Source organism: Nerophis lumbriciformis, linkage group LG18 (assembly GCF_033978685.3).
Source record: "Nerophis lumbriciformis linkage group LG18, RoL_Nlum_v2.1, whole genome shotgun sequence".
Classification (NCBI taxonomy): domain Eukaryota; kingdom Metazoa; phylum Chordata; class Actinopteri; order Syngnathiformes; family Syngnathidae; genus Nerophis; species Nerophis lumbriciformis.
In genome coordinates this window covers 37,659,935-37,683,609 of record NC_084565.2, presented here as the reverse complement: position 1 = coordinate 37,683,609, position 23,675 = coordinate 37,659,935, and the positions used below count along the sequence as shown (strand labels likewise).

At 41.5% G+C, this 23,675-nt stretch overlaps 1 protein-coding gene across 1 annotated transcript; it reads left to right on the top strand.

Annotated features, from left to right (window-relative positions):
* Positions 1 to 37: 37 nt before the first annotated feature.
* On the top strand, positions 38 to 21,695 carry map1sa (microtubule-associated protein 1Sa). Its single transcript, XM_061978302.2, has 7 exons — positions 38 to 161; positions 2,332 to 2,433; positions 2,764 to 2,846; positions 2,927 to 3,067; positions 17,370 to 19,791; positions 19,874 to 20,082; positions 20,155 to 21,695. Exons 1-7 carry the CDS (start codon positions 41 to 43, stop codon positions 20,308 to 20,310), a joined length of 3,234 nt encoding a protein of 1,077 aa, XP_061834286.2. The 5' UTR covers positions 38 to 40; the 3' UTR covers positions 20,311 to 21,695.
* The last annotated feature ends 1,980 nt before the right edge of the window (positions 21,696 to 23,675 follow it).

Here is a 23,675-nt window from a genome sequence, read left to right as displayed (position 1 = left end):
GTAGTGTAAGTGGTGACGTCCCCACTGGACCGTCCATGCCATGATGGCGGCAGAACGGGGCGGCGGTCCCGGCAAGGCTGCGGATTATTCCATGCTGGTGGTGGTCGGCGCGTTACAGGCCGTCGGCCTGCTGGAGCGGGTGTTGCTGCAGATAGAATCAGGTGAGTTTTTTTTTTTAAAAGATACCCCCCACTGACGATACACAAGAGCCGAGCAGCAAACAGGAAGTCGGCGCGCCCTTTCACAATAAAACAAATAACGGGAGTTTAGCTTCACTTAGTTATGTTCTTCATTCATAACTACAGTATACGCTGTTTATAGTAAGTTTTAGTCGAACCATTGAAGTTATTTGTCTCTTCAATTCAAAGATGTTGACCTATGACAACACGGTGAAGGTGAGTGGCAACTTTTGACTTCCTCTTCCGGTTCAGCCTCGTGGGAAATAAATCTCGTTTTAATGTAGAGATAATTGTAAAGTGGTTATTAATACTGCTCACATTTAGTGGCGAGGTCACGCGGACCAGCGGAACTTCCCTGTCCGCGGTCACGTGGTCTAACCAAATATGGCGCTAACACCTGTGACGTCAGGTGCCATATAGTATAACATAATAGTGTGAGAGTCCAGTCCATAGTGGATCTAACATAATAGTGGGAGAGTCCAGTCCATAGCGGATCTAACATAATAGTGTGAGAGTCCAGTCCATAGTGGATCTAACATAATAGTGAGAGTCCAGTCCATAGTGGATCTAACATAATAGTGTGAGAGTCCAGTCCATAGTGGATCTAACATAATAGTGTGAGAGTCCAGTCCATAGTGGATCTAACATAATAGTGAGAGTCCAGTCCATAGTGGATCTAACATAATAGTGTGAGAGTCCAGTCCATAGTGGATCTAACATAATAGTGTGAGAGTCCAGTCCATAGTGGATCTAACATAATATTGTGAGAGTCCAGTCCATAGTGGATCTAACATAATATTGTGAGAGTCCAGTCCATAGTGGATCTAACATAATATTGTGAGAGTCCAGTCCATAGTGGATCTAACATAATAGTGTGAGAGTCCAGTCCATAGTGGATCTAACATAATAGTGTGAGAGTCCAGTCCATAGTGGATCTAACATAATAGTGTGAGAGTCCAGTCCATAGTGGATCTAACATAATAGTGTGAGAGTCCAGTCCATAGTTGATCTCACATAATATTGTGAGAGTCCAGTCCATAGTGGATCTAACATAATAGTGTGAGAGTCCAGTCCATAGTGGATCTAACATAATAGTGTGAGAGTCCAGTCCATAGTGGATCTAACATAATATTGTGAGAGTCCAGTCCATAGTGGATCTAACATAATATTGTAAGAGTCCAGTCCATAGTGGATCTAACATAATAGTGTGAGAGTCCAGTCCATAGTGGATCTAACATAATAGTGTGAGAGTCCAGTCCATAGTGGATCTAACATAATAGTGTGAGAGTCCAGTCCATAGTGGATCTAACATAATAGTGTGAGAGTCCAGTCCATAGTGGATCTAACATAATAGTGAGAGAGTCCAGTCCATAGTGGATCTAGCATAATATTGTGAGAGTCCAGTCCATAGTGGATCTAACATAATAGTGTGAGAGTCCAGTCCATAGTGGGACCAGCAGGAGATCATCCAACTGATGGACATATGAGTGGTCCAACCTGGGTCCCGACTTTGGACAGCTAGCGCATCACCTGTGGTCACCGAATCTTTGTGTATGTGTATATATATATATATATATATATAATAATAATAATAATAATAATACCTGGGATTTATATAGCGCTTTTCTAAGTACCCAAAGTCGCTTTACATGTAGAACAATATATATATATATATATATATATTTCTGTACTTGTTTTGATTATTATTTATTGGTTTTAAAAATAAAATGCCATCAGACTTATTTTAAAAAGTTGGAACAGGTCTTTTTCTGAGCAGCAAGTCTGAAAATAAATGACTTTTTAGAGAACTTGAGGTACAAGTGGGGACGGCGTGGCGCGGTTGGGAGAGTGGCCGTGCCAGCAACCTGAGGGTTCCTGGTTCGATCCGCACCTTCTACCAACCTCGCCACGTTCGTTGTGTCCTTGAGCAAGACACTTCACCCTTGCTCCTGATGGGTCGTGGTTAGGGCCTTGCATGGCAGCTCCCGCCATCAATGTGTGAATGTGGAAATAGTGTCAAAGCACTTTGAGTACCTTGAAGGTAGTGAAGCGCTATACAAGTATAACCCATGTACCATTTAACTTGACAAGTGTTGCATCATGGGAATATGCTTGGACACAAAGAGTGAGTTGATGTTGTTGTGTGTTTCAGGCCTGCGCTGCTGGCCTGTGCCGATGAACGTTGATGTTTTGGACCAGCAGCTGAAGCTCTTTGTGTCCAGACACTCCGCCTTCCTGTCAGAGGACGTCCCAGGTGAGAGGCACGTTCCGCAAATGCGTGTCAACGTGAAAACGGCGGCCACATTTCGCCCTTCGGCGAATGTCCCGCGAGCCGCCGCCCTGCAAATGAACTATGAAAGTAGTTTACATTCACCCGAGCTGAACGGCTTTGAGTCACATGTGCGAGAAAAGAGTCACAATGATGCTCTTGTGTTAATGTTTTTATTCCTAATTTCCATGACAACAGCAATCAATGACTGGTCTTGTTCGCCTCACCTGCCATGACCACGTTTTCATCCTCGCATCACATGATGGCATCCGCTTCCTCTGGGTTCTGACGGCTTTGTTTTATTTACGGCGGCAGGTCAGCGGACGCTGCAGCACCGCGGGGACGTCCTGGACACGCAAGTGGTGCTGAATCCGGCTCACGACCTGGTCTGCTCAGAGGTGAGACGGCGTGGACACGAACGCACCATGTTTGGCCCGAGGCGTCGGCGTAATTCTGTGCTTGCCGTTGTCGCGCCGAGGTGCGACGGCTGCTCTGCGAGCCTTCCCGGCACAAGCTGCTGGTCCTGGCCGGTCAGTGCGTGGAGGACGTCGGCGACATCGTGCTGCAGAAAGGCCGCTTCTCCTCGGACGACTTGATCCAGATCTGTGCTGATGAAGAGGTGAGTCCGCTTGTCGTTCCCTGTCACCTGCATCTGCCACCAGAGGTGGGTAGAGTAGCCAAAAATTGTACTCAAGTAAGAGTACTGTTACTTTAGAGATTTATTACTCAAGTAAAAGTAAGGAGTAGTCACCCAAATATTTACTTGAGTAAAAGTAAAAAGTATGTTGTGAAAACACTACTCAAGTACTGAGTAACTGATGAGTAACATACACACACATATCATATATATATATATATACACACACATATGTATATATATATATATATACACACACACATATATATATGTATATATATATATATATATATATATATATATATATATATATATATATATATATACATACATTGATATATACAGTATATAATTTATATTTATTTATTTTGCCGCTTTTGTTTACATGTTAAAGGTGTTTTAATGAATATACATGCATGTTTAACACATATAGATTCCTTTCTTTCATGAAGACAAGAATATAAGTTGGTGTATTACCTGATTCTGATGACTTGCATTGATTGTAATCAGACAGTAGTGCTGATAACATCCACATTTTCAAATGGAGGAGAAAAAAAGTTACTTCTTTCTGTCTAACACCACATGAAAGTGGTTGGTTTTTGGCATCTTATTTGTCCAGCTTCCATATTCGTTTTTATACATTTTACAAGAAATACATTGGCGGCAAACTCCGTAGCTTGCTAGCTTGTTTGCGCTGGCTTTCGGAGACTCTTATTTTGAAAGCGCAGGCGCAATGGAGCGGCACTTTTATTGTGAAGACAGGAACTGTGCAGTCAGTCTTTAGGCTTTTGACGGGATGTACGGTTGAAATAAAAAATGGTATTTTTTCCTTCACAGTTTTGATTAGATTAGATTAGATTTATTGGTCCCCTTGGGGAAATTCATTGTCACTGCCGTACATTTAAACACTAGACATTACACATCACACAAAAATTTTTTTTTTAAAAATAACAAAAAGACATCATACATGACTAACACACATTTACAGGCTTGTCAGACAGGTCGGCCGGGCCTGCTGTTAAGATTGATTGATTGGAACTTTTATTAGTAGATTGCACAGTACAGTACATATTCCGTACAATTGACCACTAAATGGTAACACCCGAATAAGTTTTTCAACTTGTTTAAGTCAGGTCATGTGACCGCCTGGCTCTGTTTGATTGGTCCAACGTCACCAGTGACTGCATCTGATTGGTGGAACGGAGTGAACGTCACCAGTGACTGCATTTGGTGAAACGCAGGCACTTTGAAGGTCTGTCTGACAGACCAAAACAAACAAAGCGTGCATTAACAGATCGATAAAAATTAGTAGCGAGTAGCGAGCTGAATGTAGATAAAAGTAGCGGAGTAAAAGTAGCGTTTCTTCTCTATAAATATACTCAAGTAAAAGTAAGAGTATGTTGCATTAAAACTACTCTTAGAAGTACAATTTATCCCATAAGTTACTCAAGTAGATGTAACGGAGTAAATGTAGCGCGTTACTACCCACCTCTGTCTGCCACACAGCGTTTGTACTAGAGATGCGCGGTTTGCGGACACAACCGCGGATAAACCGCGGGTCGGGCGGGTAAAAATAGATTTTAAATAGATGTTGGCGGTTGAACCAATTCGGAAATATATATACATAGTTAAATGTTGTTACCCACATATGAAAAACGAGCAGCACTCTTTGAAACAGTCAATCTTTCATCAGGCACCGCGTCCCAGCAACAAGTGCCGCAAGTGAGCGCTCCTTCAGCGCAGCAGGGCGCATTTTAGAGGCCAGGCGCTCTCGCCTGAATCCTGGCACTGTAGATGCCATTTTATTCCTGCATAGTGCTAACAAAAATAAGTAAGTAGACATACGGTTGGATATGTTGAACGAATTAGTCTACGTTACCTATAGGCTATACCAAATAAGCCCATGTCTAACCAATATTGAGTTCGGGCAGCTAAATAATTTTGATGGTTACGTGTTGTTTGGGCGCACTACAATGCAAAGGAATTAAGGCAATTGCGTTGTTTATTGTGTTTTTTTTCTATTCGAGATATGCTACTATGTGTGAATAATTATTTGGCCTCGCTTTCAAGTGAAGCGCATCTCCGATTGGCGACAATGTAAGGATATTTAGCCTGCTTTGTTTGTCGCGACCGTCTATTTTCATTATAATTCAAGTTTGATGATAAAGTGCAGTCTGATGGGTTTGATTTCCCCCCTTCAGCTTTTTGCCTTGGCCAATAAGTTGCAGGTAATTTATTATTATTTATTTTATTTATTTTTGTTTAAATAGAGATGACATACATATGTTATTGTATAATTTAAGTTTGTGCGCGTGATTGACAGCCTAAGGCTTATGAGGCACATTTTTTATTTATCTTTTTATTTCAACTTAAAAACGTATGAGCCTATGCCTAGAACATAGGCTATGTGTTCATCTTTATTTTCCTGCCTGTTGTTGACAATGGAGATTGTCTGATATTTTGTCATGGCTGCAGATCAATCAATAAAGGTTCATCTTTGTCGCGAAATTGTTCTCTGCTTCACTGTGCACCCCGCCCTCGTCCCTATTTGAGCATTATAACGTTAACAAGTTAATATTCATTGAAATAGATTCAGAACATTTTTTTTACCTAACGAAAATATAGGCCTAGTCTTTCTAAAACATTTTTTTAACTTCTTAAAAGCCTCGTTCTGCTTGCTGCAACTGCACACACAAAGTGTGAGGAACGCACTCCTGATCTGAGGGCATTGGCAACAATAGTCAACACTTTCTTAATGGAAATGACATATATCATATATCATATCATATAATAATGATAAATAATATTATCACGCATTAATATCTCTTAGCCACTAATGCGTGGCACGCATTGAATGTCTCTGCTACATTGGATCAGTCTCCTTTCTTTAACAGGCAAAAGCTTTATAACCTCACTAATGCCTTGCATCGTCTATATTAGATATATAACAACGGGCGAGTGCGGGCGGGTGTGGTTTTGATAAAATGTTGGTTCGGGTGGATGGCGGATGGATGACGACTTTTGTGATGCGGTTGCGGATGAAATAATTGCCTATCCGCGCATCTCTAGTTTGTACACTGTAAAAAATCAGTGTTCAAAAACAAGAACAAAAAAATACAACAATTAGGGGTATTTTATTTGAACTAAGCAAAATTATCTGCCAATAGAACAAGAACATTTGGCTTGTCAAGACTTTCCAAAACAAGTAAAATTAGCTAACCTCAATGAACCCAAAAATACCTTTTAAAATAGGTATATTCTCACTAATAAGTGCACTTTTCTTGGTAGAAAAAAAGAGACCTTTTTGCTCAATATGTTGAAAAATATTCTTAAATGAATTAAATGCTAGTGCCATTATCTTGACATAATGATATGCGCTCGGCATTACATTTTTTGAAACCAGTTGACTTGTACTAAAAACTGATTTATTGTTCTTAATGGAAAGGCAACAAGGCAACCGCTTGTTACTCTCGGGGTCTCCTAGCCGCTCAGGCAAATCATATTGTCTAAAAATGCATTTTTCCATGGATAACATGACATCATCGCGCCAAGTGCGTGCTCTTTCAGTCAATTAGTGCGCATATATACAGCCCAACCGCCGGCCAAAATGTTTGTAATTGTAATTTTGAAGAATTCATCTGAATGTGCATGAACTATTTCTGTTCAAAATTGTTAGAAATGTTAAATGTTTAAATATTAACTGTCAGTTTACTGTACTGTGCCAACTGTACTACTATATGAGTACATATTTTCTATTGTTTCATTGAAAATAAAACAGCAAAGTCCATTTGGCTGTCATCCGTTTTAATTATGAGACACAATTGAGTCAAAGTCATGATTTTTTTTTTCATGCTTGAAGTAAGAAATTATTACTTATACTTGTGAGTGTTGATGACACAGCTTTGCAACACTTGCAAGCATGTTTTACTCAATATAGGTCATCAAATCTCAGCAACAAGCTGTAATATCTTACTGAGATCATTTAGGACCAAAACCCTTAAAACAAGTAAAACACTCTAACATGAAATCTGCTTAGTGAGAAGAATTATCTTATCAGAGAGAAAATAAGCAAATATCACCCTTATTTGAGATATTTCATCTTACTTACATTTCAGTTTTTGCAGTGTAGAGCCGCGTCCTTTTGTCTGCCACCATTTTGAGATAAAACATACCGTATTTTCCGGACCATAGGGCGCACCGGATTATAAGGCGCACTGTCGATGAGCGGGTCTATTCAGGTCTATTTTCATACAAAAAGCGCACCGGATTATAAGGCGCATGAAAGGGGTCATATTATTATTATTTTTTCCTAAATGTAAAAGACTTCCTTGTGGTCTACATAACATGTAATGGTGGTTTTTTGCTCAAAATGTTGCGTAGATTATATTTTACAGACCATCTTCAAGTCGCTTTCTGAGCGTCGCTTCAGGATGCGCCGTTTTGTGGGCGGTCTTATTTACGTGGCTCATCCCTCGACAGCGTCTTCTCCCCGTCGTCTTTGTTGTAGCGGTGTAGCGTGCAAGGACGGGAGTGGAAGAAGTGTCAAAAGATGGAGCTAAATGTTTTAATGACATTCACACTTTACTTCAATCAATAACGGAGCAGCATCCCCTCATTCGTGGATCACTAGTGCAACAACGTGTCCCGTGAAAAAACGTCCGACCGGAACTCTCTAATAACAAAAGTTCCTTGGGTGAATAATGTAAACTCACTACACCGGTATGTTTTAGCGCTTTCATGGCGAGTTTACTGATGGATATAAGTAAGAACTTTACACTACTTTATATTAGAAATGGCAACAGCGGAGGATGAATGTCACATAACAAGAAGGTAGAGAAAAAGAAGCTTATCAACTACGGTGTCGGCATGGACTAAAAAGGCAGACACGCCCAAATTTTCAGGAGTTATGCAGATCCCAAATACAGATCAGCAAGTACCAGAAGGTAAGAAAGGTTGCTTTTGCATAAAATTGCGAAACAAAACGCCAGATAATGTCTTACCTTATACACACACCATAATAATACTCGTATATTGAAGCACAGTACAATCCATCAAGCGGCGCGGCTTCATAGCTTACCAAAGTCGTACTAAAACATTTTAATAGATTTTTGAGCGCCGTGTGTAATGTGCTATATTTTCAATGGAACATATAACATTTTGGTGTTGTTTACTTGAGTCATATTGCAGATGTGTGACTGCCATCGACTGGTCACACTTATCATTTCGCCATGTACCAAATAAAATAGCTCCGAGGTCGGAAAGCACAACCAGAATTATTCCGTACTTTAGGCGCACCGGGCTATAAGGCGCACTGTTGAGTTTTGCAAAAATGAAAGGATTTTAAGTGCACATTTATAATCTCGCCCGGAAAAGGGTGGAGTGCCATCTCCGGGTTGGGGAGGAGATCTTGCCCCAAGTGGAGGAGTTCAAGTACCTCGGAGTCTTGTTCACGAGTGAGGGAAGAGTGGATCGTGAGATCGACAGGCGGATCGGTGCGGCGTCTTCATTAATGCGGACGCTGTATCGATCCGTTGTGGTGAAGAAGGAGCTGAGCCGGAAGGCAAAGCTCTCAATTTACCGGTCGATCTACGTTCCCATCCTCACCTATGGTCATGAGCTTTGGTTATGACCGAAAGGACAAGATCACGGGTACAAGCGGTTGAAATGAGTTTCCTCCGCCGGGTGGTGGGGCTCTCCCTTAGAGATAGGGTGAGAAGCTCTGTCATCCGGGAGGAGCTCAAAGTAAAGCTGCTGCTCCTCCACATCGAGAGGAGCCAGATGAGGTGGTTCGGGCATCTGGTCAGGATGCCACCCGAACGCCTCCCTAGGGAGGTGTTTAAGGGCACGTCCGACCGGTAGGAGGCCGCGGGGAAGACCCAGGACACGTTGGGAAGACTATGTCTCCCGGCTGGCCTGGGAACGCCTCGGGGTCCCACAGGAAGAGCTGGACGAAGTGGCTGGGGAGAGGGAAGTCTGGGCTTCCCTGCTTAGGCTGCTGCCCCCGCGACCCGACCTCGGATAAGCGGAAGAAGATGGATGGATGGATGGATTTATAATCCGAAAAATGCGGGACTCTTTTTTTTATTTTTTTTTTTATTTTATTTTTTTATGACTGTGGACTTGCTTAAAATTGTACTGTAATTGGAAGGTAAATAACTTGGTAATCCTAAATAAATAAACACACAAAAAGTAAGCAAAAATAGAATTTATCTTAAAGTGCATTCTTTCCCCAGTTGGAAAAACGAGGTCGGACAATTTTTTTTAATTTTTTTTTTGTCACCATCACGTGATCACGACATTATAGACTCGTTCGTCCGTGTTGATGGGCGTATATTGCCTTCTGATTTGATGTTGAAATAGCACCACAATGGGACATTTGACTTAGTAATTATTTGCATGTAAGGAGGCCGTCCTGTGTGGGACAAAGATTGTCAATGACTGAAAAGAGGGCTCACTGCGTTCAGTTAGTTCTACTGGTAAATAAACGCGCTATGGTGTTGAGAGCGACGCACAGAGTGAGGCGTCTTTCTCCCTGTCTGAAGTGAGGGACGAACAAACGCGAGGCTCAACAATTCTAATTGGCGAACATGTCTGTCACTCAAAAGCCGGTTACGTTTCCTCTTGCGGTTATTTATCACGCTGCTTAAAACTTTGATGTCGATTAATCACGCAGTCCTAACTGGTGGTGTCATGATTTTCAATTGGTTCCGCTAACTTGGGTCTGTGTCCAATACGAAAGGGATGACCGACAAGGACAGAACTTAAGAGCACATGAGCGATGTGTCAATTTGCATACTTATACAGAGGGGGGAAAATGTCTCTCTTGATGGCGAAGGAGGCTCCCTCAGGATCGAAGCACTTAGTAGGAATGGAACGATTTATGAAAGCCAATGCTTCAGCTTCGTTGTTGCGTGACGTCCCATAAACCCTAATCAGGGGTGTCAAACTCGTTTTCATTGAGGGCCACTTCGCAGTTAGGGTTGCCCTCAGAGGGCCGCTTTTAACAATGAGTAATATATGAATATATATATATATATATATATATAATACATTATTAATATATTTTTTTACATAAGCTGCAAAAAAAATTACAATTTTACTCTGAAAACTGGCAACTCAGTCACCAGAATTTTACTGTAAAGGCAGTGTTTTTTTTACAGCATATAAAAATATTGAATAAATGGAAAAAACACTGTTTTTAGCGGTAAAATTCAAGCAACAGCGCTGCCAGTTTGTTTGTTTTTACCGTAAAATCTTGTTGTTTTAATGTTTTTTTTTACATAATATATTTTTTTACATAAGCTGCAAAAAAATTTACAAGTTTACTCTGAAAACTGGCAGCTCAGTCACCAGAATTTTACTGTAAAAGCAGTGTTTTTTTGTTTTTTTACAGCATATAAAAATATTGAATAAATGGAAAAAACACTGTTTTTAGCGGTAAAATTCAAGCAACAGCGCAGCCAGTTTGTTTGTTTTTACCGTAAAATCTTGTTGTTTTAATGTTTTTTTGTATGTTTGTTTTTCAATGTTTTAGTGCAGGGGTGCTCATTACGTCGATCGCGATCTACCGGTCGATCTCGGAGGGTGTGTCAGTCGATCACCAGCCAGGCATTAAAAAAATAGTCCTAAAAATGAGCGATCATAAATCTTCACTATGACGTCACTTTCGTCACTTGATTGACATTCACGGCACCCGAGGGTCTTCTGAGATGACGCTGGCTGCTGCCAGCTCATTAAAATTACCGACTGGAAGGCGAGAAACACTTTATTTCAACAGACTCTGGCGCCGTACCTGTCGTCAAAACTCCAAAGACCGACTGCACAGTTGCACAATAAAAGCTCTGCTTCATCCTGCCTGCGCTACCAAAATAAGAGTCTCAGAAAGCTGGCGTGCACAAGCTAGCAAGCTACGGAGTTTGCCGACAATGTATTTCTTGTAAAGTGTATACAAAGGAGTACGGAAGCTGGACAAATAAGATGCCAAAAACCAACCACTTTCATGTGGTATTAGACAGAAAGGAGGACTTTTTTTCTCCTCCATTCAAAAATGCGGACGTTATCATCACCACTGTCTGATTCCAATCAGTGCAAGTCATCACAATCAGGTAATACACCAACTTATATTCTTGTCTTCATGAAAGAAAGGAATCTATGTGTGTTAAACATGCTTGTATTATCTTTAAACACCTTTAACTTGTTAACAATATTAACTATATGTGTTAAACATGCTTGTATTATCTTTAACCACCTTTAAGTTGTTAACAATATTAACTATATGTGTTAAACATGCTTGTATTATCTTTAACCACCTTTAAGTTGTTAACAATATTAACTATATGTGTTAAACATGCTTGTTTTATCTTTAACCACCTTTAAGTTGTTAACAATATTAACTATATGTGTTAAACATGCTTGTTTTATCTTTAACCACCTTTAAGTTGTTAACAATATTAACTATTTGTGTTAAACATGCTTGTATTATTTTTAACCACCTTTAACTTGTTAACAATATTAACTATATGTGTTAAACATGCTTGTATTATCTTTAAACACCTTTAACTTGTTAACAATATTAACTATATGTATTAAACATACTTGTATTATCATTAAACACCTTTAATGTATTAACAATATTAACTATATGTGTTAAACATGCTTGCATTATCATTAAACACCATTAACTTGTTAACAAAAACATATATTTCATAAATATGTAAATATAAATCATATATATGAATGAGGTAGATCCCCACGACTTGATCAATTGAAAAGTAGCTCGCCTGCAGAAAAAGTGTGAGCACCCCTGTTTTAGTGTCTTACTGTATATGGAAAAAAACAGTACCAAAGTTGATTTTACGGTAAAAAACTCAGTCGTCGGAATTCAACCGTTAAATGTATTGTCAATTTTACAGTCTACAATTTGATTGATCATTTGTTTTGAAGTCATAAGTCAAGCAGATATCTTTATTTTAACAAAAAATATTTTTGTAATACATAATGTAATATTTTGATTTTGATAATATTGAATTTTAAAATATATACAATTGCATGCAGTACATGATTTTTAATGTCAAAAGGGAAAGAAAGAAAAATAATTTAGTAAAAAAAGATGAAGCATTTTATTAACGCATATTATTTCCAGGCTTTTGCGGGCCACATAAAATAATGTGGCGGGCCAGATTTTGCTCCCGGGCTTTGAGTTTGACACCTGTGCCATAAGTGAAGCAAAGTGAACACCCAATTTGTATTTATTCAAGGAGGTCACAAGAAGAATCACTACATGGAAAATTACTAGACGCTTTAAACATGACCACAAATTAAAAAAGGACACTTAAGAATATCTCATTCTCACAGCTTCTATCAGACTTTTAGCCCAAAGTTATCATGGGGCCGTGGCATCATGACAGACATCTTAGCAAAACGGATAGGGATTAGTAATGTGATGTGCTGTTATTTATTAGGTATTGTGTATTTAAAACCAAGACCGACACGGAATTAAAACCCATAATGAATACAGAATACTCTCATTTTTAAAACTGGGATTGATATGTAACTCAAACTACTAATTTTATCTCATTCATTTATCTTATATCGTTGTCCCGTGTCCTTTTAGCCTCATCAGTATTAGCATGCTAAATAAAATATACATGGTGAGCATCTGTTCTCCATTCTTTATTTAATGTTTCTCACATTTACTCCACTTATTACCACTCTCTCTCACTCTGTCCCTGGAGTCTCGTTGGCGCTGCAAGCTAACTCTGGCTTTTTCTGTGATAGCCACCATTTGGCCTTAATATAGCTCCATAATTCTGGGGTGTCAAAAAGGAAAACACTGTGTCACAAAACCATTTTAAGATCCAAACTGCGGATTTTGTGAACCGTCGCACTGCTGTGTGCTCTGTATACATAGTACACTTAATGAAGTATTCCATTTGAATACTACCAAGTAGGGATGTCCCGATCCAGGTTTTTGCACTTCCGATCCGATACCGATATTGTTTTTGCATTTCCGATCCGATACCGATACTGACCGATACTGGCCTATCCGAGCATGTATTAAAGTTTAAAGTTATTTAGCCTACTTAGTTGTCAGAATCATGTTGAAAAGGGTTTTAGTACTCTTGATAACAACTAGCCAGCTAAATTAGGTGAGTTTGAATAATACACAATGGTTGGTAACAAGAAACTGACCTGTTTATTCAAGGAGAAACACAAAATAGTCAAAATTATACATGACAAACAGAAATGGCATCATTGAAACTAGGGCTGGGCGATATGGCCTTTTTTTAATATTGCGATATTTTAAGGCCATATTGCGATACACAATATATATCTCGATATTTTGCCTTAGCCTTGAATGAACACTTGATGCATATAATCACAGCAGTATGATGATTCTATGTGTTTTGATTGATTGATTGAGACTTTTATTAGTAGGTTGCACAGTGAAGTACATATTCCGTACAAATGACCACTAAATGGTAACACCCCAATAAGTTTTTCAACTTGTTTAAGTCGGGGTCCACTTAAATTGATTCATGATACAGATATATACTATCAGATATATACTATCATCATAATACAGTCATCACACAAGATAATCACATTGAATTATTTACAATCCAGGGTGTGGAGGGGGGCGCCGGATGTAAGTGTCAAAAAGACAGCCAAAAGAGTTTGATATGAGAATAAATCTAAAGTTAAAATATAGGGTAGAAATGCACCCATTTGCAGGAAATGTAGTCTTGATTTTCAAAATGTTCTTTCAAGGCTTGCATGTCTACATTAAAACATTCTTCTTCATACTGCATTAATATATGCTACTTTTAAACTTTCATGCAGAGAAGGAAATCACAACTAAAAAAATCACAAATTTTTTCATACGGTGTTGATGTGGAAATTTTTGCCTCGGCATTTTGATGATGTGGGCGTGTGGCACCGAATGGAGATAAGCGTCTCGACAGACGTCACAATATTTGAACAATGATGACGAAAACTGTTTTCTCTGTCGTGTCCGTGTGTCGAAAATTGTTATGCGCTTATTTTTTTATTTGATTTTGTGCGTGGCATATAATTGCTATGCGCAGAGGACGCTTAAACAGTGCGCAATTGCACAGGCGAGGCTGCGCTAGCATCACAGCTAACGTTAGCCATGCTGCTACCTCAATGCTCGGGGAGGACGTATACGAATGTGACGTATGACGTGACAGTATGTGACGTAAGATGCACTTGCTGTCTGTGAGAGGGAGACACAGGAAAGAGTGAGAAGAGCCTGTCGTGTAATGCCAGCAGCTAAAAGCAACTGCGTGAGAATTCACAGACCTGTGAATGTGTTGAAGGTGTGCTGGAAAATGCGGAACGGAAATTACGGAGCAGCAGAAAAGTGGAATGTATTATTTAAATCGGTGCGTTGGAAAACACGGACCGGAGTTTTTTTTAAACTGGATCTGGATCGGCATTTTCCCATGCCTTGCCGATACGCAATTTTTGGCAAATATCGGCAGCCGATCCGATCCAAATATCGGATCGGGACATCCCTACTACCAAGCTTGTGTTTTTGATTATTGTGGGGGGCTGGGTCACCATCGAGGGATTCTCGCAGACACAAATAAGCCGCTACACATCGCAAAACGAGCCCAAAGTCGCTGACATTGGTTTCACTTGGTCTCATCGTACACAGCTATGGTGCGTTCATAGACCGCTAAATGAGGTGGAAAAGTGAATGTTCTGCAAAGCGAAATTAAACGAAAACAACATTAACATGCAAAAACTGTGGGCTTTGTAACCGTGTATTATTTTGTACACAATAAATCAACCGTGACCATGGTCCAGTGGTTGTGGACCTGGGTGTAGTATTCATTTAATGGAATGTGGAGTTTTAGTTTCTATGTTCCCCGAAGGCAACGTGATGGGACGACCCATATTTTTTTTTTTTGCTAAGTCTGACTCTGTAAAAGAGAGATCTGAAACTGGGGGGAAAAAATATGAGTTGACTCCAGAAAAAAGCAGAAATTTCCATCCATCCATTTTCTACCGCTTATTCCCTTTGGGATCGCGGGGGGCGCTGGAGCCTATCTCAGCTACAATCGGGCGGAAGGCGGCGTACACCCTGGACAAGTCGCCATCTCATCGCAGAAAAGCAGAAACTTGAATATTAAAATATATGAAATTAAATGAAAAACAAAATATTTGTTTGATTTGATTTAGATTTCTTGGTCTCCATTGGGGGAAATTAATTTTCACTGCCGTACATTCAAACAATAGACATTACACATCACGAACAAAAATAACAAAAAGACATCATACATGACCAACACATTTACAGGCTTGTCAGACAGGTCGGCCGGGCCTGCTGTTTAGGGCGGATAAGGCTTTTCCCGAGGCTGGCCCTCTGGAATTTGATTGTTCTGTACCTGCGCCCTGATGGTAGTGGGATGATGTATTGGTGTAGTGGGTGAGTCATATCCTGGACTATTGTGTTTGCCAGTCGAATGATGGACCTGTGGTTTAGATCTGAAATGTTGGGTGTAAGTAGGCCGATGATTTTAGCTGCTATGATTGTAATGCGTGTGATTTAGGTCCGGTTGGTTACAGAAAGCATAGTGAAAAAAACGTGGAACAGTACAGAAGGATGGGTTGAACGATGCTTTGGTACAGTAATAACAGGAGATGAGGTGCAACGTATAGTCCTTTAAGTTTACGGATGGCTGACCGTCTTTGTCGACTTCTTTTCCGTGGTGTGCTGATCAAAGGTGAGTTTATTGTCCAAGGTTACGCCCAGGTATTTTAAAAGTGTCAACTGTTTTAACTGTTTGTGTGTTTATGATGATGGGGGTTTGAACCATATTTCTTCTGTTTTATTAACATTGATTTCCAGATAACTGGCTGTGCATGACTCTGTGAAATGTTTGACTGTGTTATGATAGTCCAGGATGGATTGACTGTTGGAGAGGAGTGCAATAATGGCTGTGTCATCTGACTATTTTAAGTATGTTGTGGTGGGTGAGATGCTACGGCAGTCATTGGTGTAGAGTGCGTACAGCATACTTGCCAACCTTGAGACCTCCGATTTCGGGAGGTGGGGGGTGGGGGCGTGGTCGGGGGTGGGGCAGGGCGTGGTTGGGGGCGTGGCTAAGAGGGGAGGAGTATATTGACAGCTAGTCACCAAGTCAAGTATTTCATACATATATAGATATAGATATAGATATAGATATATATATATATATATATATATATAGATATATATCAGTTTTGTTTGCATATTTTCAGGATGTAGATATATATATATATATATATATATATATATATATATATATATATATATATATATATATATATCTACATCCTGAAAATATGCAAACAAAACTGTGTTTGGATAATTGATACTTCAAACTTGCATAAATAAATATTAAGGAATATAACATAACTTGGCTTCTGAGAGTTTCAAAATGTAATGAATAAAATGCTAAAGTTGTTGATAAACAAGCAATTATTTTAATAATTAAATATGGTCATTTTAAATGAATTATTATGATAATTTAAAATCAATTATTTGAAATATGTTTATTTTAATGTATAATTCTATGGCTGGATGTAATAAGGAGTCACGAAAAAATACAAATAAAAATACAATTAATTTTGATGTTTTTAGCAAAATATAGTAAAAATGTATTTAGTTGTTTTTTTTTAAATTTTATTAATAAATATATTTATTTTTAGGTAAAATAAACATAATACAATTTATCTCTAGTCAGGATGATTTAGTTCTTGTCCTCCCGTCATGAAAAAAGGCTGTCCTCACTCAGGTCCGCAGGGAGATTTTCGGGAGAATATTTGTCCCGGGAGTTTTTTGGGAGAGGCGCTGAATTTCGGGAGTCTCCCGGAAAATTCGGGAGGGTTGGCAAGTATGGCGTACAGGAAAGGGCTCAACACACATCCCTGTGGGACCCCGGTTCAAAATAATTACTAGAGTGAATCAATGATTATTAATTGTTATTATTAAAAAATGTATGCACTTATTTTATTTTGAATACATTGATGTATTTGTCAAAATTCAAGGTAAAAACTTTCCGTTTCAAAGGTTATTTTTTTCAAGTACAAAACTTTTGGCGTTGATATAGCACCATCATTCTGGGGTGTTAAAAAGAAAAACACTGTCACAAAACTATTTTAAGATCCAAACTGTTGTGAACCCTTGCACTGCTATGTGTGCTGTATACATAGTAAACTTATTGAAGTATTCCATTTGATACACAGCCATAGTTTGTTTCTCTTTTGGCTACAGGTTGCGCACTTGTTGAGCTCAGCGGAAAAGGCGACTCTTACCCTCAGCTGTCCAGACCTGGGCCTTTGGAGGGACGACTTGTTGAAGAAAAACAAACTGCTGGACGTCCTAAATCTCCAGATCAACCCTCCCTCGCTCCTCCCACAGATGGAAGGCCTGCAAGAGTTCACGGAGTACCTCTCTGAGTGCCTGGAGCCCGAGTCCCCCTTTGAGCTCCTGGAGCCCCCTGGGACCGTAGGCTTTCTGAAACTCTCCCGTCCGTGCTGCTACGTCTTCCCCGGGGGTCAGGGAGACTCAGCATTCTTTGCTGTGAATGGTTTCAACGTCCTGGTTAATGGAGGCTCCGATCCACGCTCCTGCTTCTGGAAGCTGGTCCGACATCTGGACAGAATCGACTCGGTCCTTCTAACTCACATTGGCGTGGACAATTTGCCCGGATTGAACAGTTTGCTGCTGAGAAAAGTAGCCGAACAGGACAAGGACTTGGCTGCAAGTACGCCTGAAGAAGACTGGATGAAAAATCTCATCTCCCCAGAGATCGGAATAGTTTTCCTCAATGTTCCAGACAGATTGAAGGCCACTCAAGGAGATCCCAGCGAGCTTCGCAGTACTGACCAGGGGGCACTGGTCCTGGAGCGCTTGCAAATACTTTCTGTCAAAGCACAACCTCTGTCTCGGTCCAATGTAGCTTCTATTGAACCCCTTGTCTTGTTCCACAAGATGGGAGTAGGCCGTCTGGAGTTGTACCCTCTGAATCCAGTCAGTGGCAGCAATGAATTAGAAGAGTTGTTGAAGACTTCGCCCAAAAGTTCCAAGTCAAAAAACTCAGATCTTCCACTATCGTGCCTCACTTCCATTTGTGCTTTGCTGGTGTGGCATCCGTCTAGCAATCAGGACAAGATCGTCCGGGTCCTTTTCCCCGGATGCACAACGCAGCCCAAGCTTCTGGATGGACTTGAAAGACTCAAGCATCTGGATTTCCTCAGTGTTCCCGTGGTGACTTCAAAGGACCTAGAAACGTCTAAAGCAGAGAAACTACCAAAGCGCGCAGAAAGTCGAGAAAGCCTTAAGTCCAGAGACCTGCGGACCAGCAGTGCCTTGCAGAAAGACAAAAGTGGCCGAGTTCCTGTCAAGAAAGTGGAGGTGAAACTAAAGCCGAAGGCAGCAGTTGAGGTTGCGTCCAAAGACCTGGAAGCCAAAGCGAAGCCAGTGAAGCTTGCTGAGAAGCTAATTCCTAAGAAGGACTCGTCCAAAGATGAGAGAAAGAAAGAAAGTGTCAGGAAGGAAAATACAAAACCAAAAAAAGAAAATAAACCTGAAGCCAAAAAAGAGACCAAGAGGGAAGACAAGAAAGTAGCTGCATCAGTGAAGAAAGTGGTTGGCGCTTCAAGTACAGAAGTGAGAAAATCTTCGGTCAAGAGTCCAAAGACGGACATGTTGAACAAAGGGACGAAAGGTAAATCTGTTTCTACAGAGCAAGAACACACAGCTATGGATGACAACAAGAACCCTACCAAAAAGACCTCAGAACTTCCAAACGGCGACCAGGGCAGGAAGAACCAGGGAAGTCCTCAGACGGTTTCTCATATGGACACCTCTTTAAGTCCAAATGATGACAAAAATAAGGAATGTTCTCTCAGGACTTCAACCACACAAGATTTCTTTCAGGACAATCAGTCCACTGTGGGTGACATTCCAGACTCTTCCCCCACGCCGGCTGAGCAAGTGCCGACGTTGACCGCGGAATCACAGTCAGCGCCGCCAAAAGACAGTCTTTGCTCGAATGGACATTTGACTGACTCAGAGCGAGCCCTGAATGGTCGCTGGGGGATTGAACGTGAGGAGCGTATTCACGGGATGTCCGAGCTTAGCGCAGACGTTCCCCATGATGTCGATCTGTGCTTGGTGTCGCCGTGCGAATTCCAGCACCACAAGATTCCTGAGAACCAGAGCAGCCAGGTAACCCCGCCCACATCAATCAGCGAGTCCCTCCTGACGGCCACAGAGTCTGATGTCCCGCCCGCCATGGAGGACTGTCCTTCCCTTTGCACAGACTCTGAGGACGAATCCGGTGGCCCCCTCTTCCCCGGACATCCTGGCCTGCCCTCCTCCCACCAGGCGGTTCAGCGGTCCTCACTTGACCCGCCACCGGCCCTGGTTAGAGACCTTCCGCCGTTACCGGCCCAACCAGAGGCGTGCATGGCAGATGTTGATGCATCAAGCAAGAACCAAAAGACTTCCGCCGGAAAGACCAAAAAAACATTGCAAAGGGGCACCTCTGGAATTCCATCCGGTCAAAACTTGAAGTCGAAGACCGGCAGCACGGCGCCACTTAAAACAGCCCCCGCCATTGACGCGAGACCGTCAAGCCGAATTTCGCTGGGTGGCTCCCGAAGTGGAACTGCTAAACCTTCAGTGTCAGGTAAGCCAATCTGAACAAAGTCTGACGTTACCGTGAACCTTTGACAATCATAACAATGACTTCTCCTCGTCTCCTTCATCAGTGTCCAAAACGTCCGAGGCCTCTGCTGTCCACGTGGACCTGGCCTACCTGCCGTCCGGATCCGCCTCCTCCACCATCAACTCTGATTTCTTCCGACAGCTCCGCTCCTCCTATTACGTCGTGAGTGGCGAGGAGCCCGTGAAGGCGGCGGCGATGAGGGGCATCCTGGACGCGCTGCTGGACGGGAAGAGCAGCTGGCCGGACTTACAGGTTGGTTGACGCGCCTGGTGGAGCCGGGTCGGTCCGGTCCGGGAACCCTGCTGATTTGCCTCGTCCCTTCAGGTGACTCTGATCCCGACGTTCGATTCGGTGGCCATGCACGAGTGGTACCAAGACACCCACGAGCGGCAGAAGGAGCTGTCCATCACCGTGTTGGGGAGCAACAGCACCGTGGCCATGCAGGAGGAGACCTTCCCTGCCTGCAAGGTGGAGTTCTGACTCTGCTCCCGCCCCTTCTGCCAGCCTGAGATGTCGTCGCCGTAGTCACGCGCTAACTCTGGTAGTCAACGGTTGCCTTGTGATAACCATCTCGCCCCCTAGATTGCCTGGAGCAGGACTTTCACACAAGTAGGTTCTCACCAAACAGGTTTTTGCTTGCAAGTAGGCGGAGTTTATGAGTACGAGGAGCCCGTGGAAGTGATGAAGGTGGAAGCGAATAGTGCATGTGCGCGATGGTGTAAATGAAAGTATACGAAAGAACGTCCAAGCTTCCTGAGCAAAAAGTATGAGTGTACATGGATGTAAAACCTGAGCCCTTCATTTCAACCTACAGTAGATCCTCGCTATACACAGGGGTTACATTCAAGACCCCTCCTCGTGAATGGCAAGTACCGGAGGCACCGATAAATAACCCTTTTTTTTTTTGTCTTGATACTCTAAAGCAGGGGTCGTCGTGGGCCACGTCAAAGTTGCGGCTTGTAAAAGTGAAATTCTACAAATGTATACCGTATTTTTCGGAGTATAAGTCGCACCGGAGTATAAGTCGCACCTGCCGAAAATGCATAATAAAGAAGGAAAAAAACATATATAAATCGCACTATGGTAAAAAACTGCGACTTATAGTCCGAAAAATACGGTAATCGACTCATTTGATTATTTACAAACAAACCGATGAAAAACTTTGGATTCGGAAGTGAAGACGACAAATGGTAGTAGTTGTAGTTGCTAATGTCCAACCCGCCTGGAATGAGTTGCACAATTGTTTTTCCGTCAAATTTGAAATAGATTTAGCAAAACAGATGACGTGCCTTATCCTGGCTTTTGTGGGCCACATTAAATGATGCGGCGGGCCTTGAGTTTGACACACGTGCTCAAAAGCAGAGGTCTTCAATAGGGGTCTGTCCCCGCCCCAGTCGGTTTGCAGAGGTACTGCAGGGGAGCTATGAAATGTTTGGTTGATTAGACTTTTCAACAAAAAAAAATACATACATACATACAGGCCAAAAGTTTGGACACACCTTCTCATTCACAACACAACTGATGGTCCCAACCCACATTGATAAAGCTACACATTCCACTAATCAACCCTGAAAAAGGAAAACCATTTCAGGTGTCTACCCCTTGAAGCTCATGAAGAGAATGCCAAGAGTGTGCAAAGCAGTAATCGGAGCAAAGAGTGACTATTTTGAAGAAACTAGAATATAAAACATGTTTTCAGTTATTTCACCTTTCTCTGTTAAGTACATAACTCCTCATAGTTTTGATGCCTTCAGGGACAATCTACAATGTAAATAATAATAATAATAGATTTTATTTGTAAAAAGCACTTTATATTGAGTAAACAATCTCAAAGTGCTACAGTGTATTAAAAAATAAATAAAAAAGATAATAAATAAATAAATAAAAACTAGAACAGCCAAATAGCTACAACTAGTATGCACATCTAAAAAAAAAAAGGCTTTTTTAAAAGCATCCACAGTCTGTGGTGCCCTCAGGTGGTCAGGGAGAGCGTTCCACAGACTGGGAGCGGCGGAGCAGAAAGCCCGGTCTCCCATTGTTCGTAGCTTTGTCCTCGGAGGTTGGAGGTGGTTAGCCTGTCCGGAGCGGAGGTGTCGTGTGGAGGATTTGGGGGTGAGTAGTTCTAATAAATAAACAGTCATCAAAAATAAAGAAAATGCATTGAAATGAGAAGGTGTGTCCAAACTTCTGGCCTGTACTGTGTATATTCATAGATACATACAAATACTGCGCCACAATGAGCACGCTAGTTTTCAGCTAGTGATTAGCACTCTAGTATTCAGCTCGCGATTAACGCGCCAGTGTTCAGCTAGCAATTAGTGCGCGAATAGCCAACGAGCTGTCACTGGCGTTACATTATATTATTTGACTATCTTAGTATTGCACAATCACAAGGTGCCTTAGGGACCAGTTTGTTTTTAAAGCGTTTTGTACCGGATATAAGTCGGGGGGGTCCACGCTCCATCTCTCCATCCGTGTGGAAGTCCTTGGCGATCACTCCAAACGAGTATGATTGTCCTCCTGTTGGTGGGATTGCCTTCAGGAGAACGCCTGTGCGGGAAATCTTTAAAAGTGGGGAGACTGGTGCACAGACAGCCACCACACTGTCCTTGGCAAAGAGAAGGCCAGGGTCCAATGGCATGCAGACCAAGACAATTGGGGGCCCCATCTTTGCTGCAGCCTTCTTCCGCCTTTGTGACCGTTGCGACCATCACCGTTGAACCTGTAAGACCCCTGCTCTAAAGCCTACTATATGCCTCCCAGTTGTTCATATCATTTTGAATTCATGCTCATATATACGGTTTCGTACTTCTAAAAACATGCAGTTACTCAACACGTCTTGTCAAAGCCTCTTCGTGCTGGAAAAGGTTGAGTGAATTTACCTGTGAGACAGCGCCCTCTGCTGTTGAGTTACTATATTTAAAAAAACAAAGAAGGGGGAGCAATTGCAAAACCATGAATAGACGGCGGTCTAATAGAGTTTCTGATGGACGCAGCAAGGCTTTCGGTCTAAAGGAATGAAGTGCGATGTTAGCATGAGGCTAGCAGCTTGCAGACATAAAATATGTTGTTTTTCGTGGCAATGACACAAGAATAAAAGTGTTAAGCAGGCTAGAACTCCCAGGTGTTCTTTTAAGTTATTTATTTATTTGCGTCCTTTTTTTAAATTTACATCTGAATGACTTTTGGTACTGAAGTTTCGAAGACACGATCATACTTTATTACGCCTCGGAAGAAAAGCAGTCCTGTTCAAGTACTGTATGGCCGCCCGCTGCAACGTAGAAACTTGGCTCCGGTCCTTTTTTTTTTCCCACTTCATCTTCACAACTTCACCGCCACTATTAAGTATTCATGACTTTGTTTCTCTGTGTGTAAAAATGACGTGTAATTTTCTATCACTTTTGCCATACACAAACAGCAGTTTCAGGTTGTTCTATTGGATTTTTAGACACTAAATTAAAGCTTATTAAAGAGTAAACACATGTCTTGAGTCTTTTGTCGTGGTATGAAACATCAATATTTAACTAGAATTTGCCATTCCAGCTGCCGAACCACCAGTGGAACTGAAATGCTTGAATGTCCAGGGTGAGCGGAGTGTGTGGATGATAAACGGTTCAAATCGGATTAGAAATGTGGATTTAATGTCAGCAACACATTGCAAAAAAGTTGGCATAGGGGCATTTTTACCACTGTGTTACATGGCCTCTCCTTTTAACAACACTCGGTCAACGTTTGGGAACTGAGGAGACCAATTTTTGAAGCCGGCGGCGTTTCTGGGTGTTGTTGATAAATGGCTTTCGCTTTGCATAGTAAGAGTTTTAACTCGCACTTACAGATGTAGCGAC